Source organism: Musca domestica, unplaced genomic scaffold (genome assembly GCF_030504385.1).
Source record: "Musca domestica strain aabys unplaced genomic scaffold, Musca_domestica.polishedcontigs.V.1.1 25, whole genome shotgun sequence".
Taxonomy (NCBI): domain Eukaryota; kingdom Metazoa; phylum Arthropoda; class Insecta; order Diptera; family Muscidae; genus Musca; species Musca domestica.
Genome location: NW_026712277.1, coordinates 3,050,128 through 3,052,680, shown reverse-complemented (window position 1 = coordinate 3,052,680; position 2,553 = coordinate 3,050,128). Strand labels below are relative to the sequence as shown.

Here is a 2,553-nt window from a genome sequence, read left to right as displayed (position 1 = left end):
TCTTCGTCATTTAGGTTACATAGATAATGTATCTACGTTGTCTTGACATCATGAAAAAGTGTCAAAAATGTATCTGTGACATCTAGATACAATGGATAATGTATCTACACCACTAAGATATTAAAAATAATGTATCTACATCATTTGGATAACGTGGATAATGTATCTACGTCACCTGGATAACCCGGATAAAGTATATACGTCTCTCTGAAGAAGTCTATAAAATATTCACACTATTTGGATATCGCGGATAATATATCTACATCACTTGGAGAACATATTTTATATGTCTACGATATTTGAAATGGGCAAAGTATCTACTACACTTGAATAATGGTGATGATGTATCTTCGTCACTTAGATAAGGTGGATAACAGCTCTACATCTTTGATGATGCGGATAATATATGTACGCTACTTAGATACAGCGGATAATGTATCTAGTTCACTTATATTGCGCAGATAATGTATTTAAGCCATTTGGATGACGCATATAATGTATATTATCCCCTTGGATAGGGCGAATAATCTATCTAAACCTCTTGGTTTGTGCGGGAAATTTATCTAAGCCACTTGGATAGCGCGTATAAAGTATCTAAGCCACTTGGTAATGCGAATAGTGTATCTAAGCTGATTGGGTAACGCGAATATTAAATCTATGAGACTTGGATGACTTGGATAATCTATCTATTGGACTTGGATAACGAGGGTTTTTTTATCTAGGCCACTTAGAATGCGCGGATATTGTACCTAAGCCATTTGGATAATAGGGGTAATATATCTACGCCACCCGGATAGCACGGGTAAGGTGGATAATACTTCCATAAAGTTCTAAGAATGCGAATAATATAACCACATCATGTTCCGAACTTAAGGGATAAATGCGAATTTACATCTATTATAGCTTAAAATCTCGGAAAAAATTTCAATCTGCTGTCCTTATTGCCCCACTGTGCCATCATCTCACAAGTAGTTGTTTTTATTTTGATTTCTTTTGTCATTGTTTGTGCATCATTTACGCTTATGAATATGCTCACAGCAAAGCGCAGAAAAAAAAAACAATCAACAACAATAACAGAATAACACAAAACACTTTAATTCATGCTCGTCGTCTGTGGCGCGCACTGGCACTGCCACTCTGCTGGCTATTTTCCTTGGCTACCGTCATTGGCGGAGTGCGTGTTCCAGATGCATTTGTTCAAAATGCATCAGCATTCTTCAAAATTCTACTCGAAGTACTTTCACAAAGCCAATGAATTAATGCCATTCTTCCATATTTTCTTCTTCTTTCTTTTGTTTAATTGAGTTTCCAATGAATGATATTTATCTGGGCACAGGCCACAAGTGTAGCTGCATAATTTTAGCTCTATGGAAATATGGATATAACAATGATCCATATCATGGCTATTCGAACAAAAAAAATGTGGAGCTGGCTAATGATCTAAAGGCGAGAATGAAAATTCCAGCGACGGTGATGTCATTGCAGAGCAATGAACTGGGAAGAGAGATCCATTTCAGAGATGACCTGATGGTGGAACTTAATTAAAATTGACAACAGGATGAGGCAGGAATGTTTTCGAAAAGATTTATTTCAACGGAAATTCAGATCAAAAACTATAATGGGAAACTCGAAAAAATAATTATGACTATCACTCCTCATCTTCGTAGGGATAATCGGGAACTGTGTAGTTGAAGAAAAGCAATTCCGTTTGGGTCACCTTGGGGATAAACTTTCGTTTTTTGGGAATTCCAAACATTTACACATATTTTCTCTACTTACATACACAATAGAGGCCACAAAGGATGCCAGGCCACTGAGCAACATCATCGTCTGACGTGATTGCCTCTTGGCATTGAACTCCTTCCAGCAACCCTCCGGTATGGGCATATCATTGAATGTGGACTGTTCTCCACCATCCTTAAATTTTGCCCAGAGACGGGGAGCGGTTTGAACTGGGGCGAAAGGGTAATATTTGGAAATTTTCCAGGAAAATGAAGTGTATTCTGGAACTTACTGGACCGAAGGAAACCCAAGCGGGCTTGCTTGATTAAATTTGAGGCCATTGAGGTAAAATTCTGTGGTTCTTATTTTTATTTATGTAATAGTCCTTCTTCTGTCTTGAAAAATATTTGAAAATAAAAAGTTTTGAAGTATAGAGAAAACCAAGGCCTGTTCTGTTTTGAAGTTGTCAAAGTAATGTTAAGGTGTTTTCCACACTATCCGAATAATTTGAAATCATTATCGATTTTATCCGGTCACAATATTCGGATTATGTAGAAACATTATCCGAGCTATCCGAGGAATATAGATGAATTACCTACATTATCCGAGCCTTCTAGAAGTATTAGCCGTGTTAAACGAACAACGTAGAATTATTATCCTTGTTATTCGAGTCTTCTATAGCTGTTATCCGCATTATTCGGGCACTCTAGAAATGCCAACCATATTATCTGAGCTATCTACAAGTATTATCCAGGTTATCCGAGAAATGTTAAAACATTATCCACGTTATGTGGGAATGAAGAAATATTAGTTAACTTATCCGAGTGCTCT

General features: G+C 36.9%; 1 protein-coding gene across 1 annotated transcript; it reads right to left on the bottom strand.

The window, feature by feature from the left end:
* Positions 1 to 1,570: 1,570 nt before the first annotated feature.
* Positions 1,571 to 2,150, bottom strand: LOC109611633 (uncharacterized). The gene is made up of 3 exons (XM_020034658.2): positions 2,015 to 2,150; positions 1,780 to 1,952; positions 1,571 to 1,717 (listed from the first exon to the last, which is right to left on the bottom strand). The coding sequence occupies exons 1-3, from the start codon at positions 2,061 to 2,063 to the stop codon at positions 1,649 to 1,651; spliced, it is 291 nt and encodes a 96-aa protein (XP_019890217.1). The 5' UTR covers positions 2,064 to 2,150; the 3' UTR covers positions 1,571 to 1,648.
* Between the last annotated feature and the right edge of the window lie 403 nt (positions 2,151 to 2,553).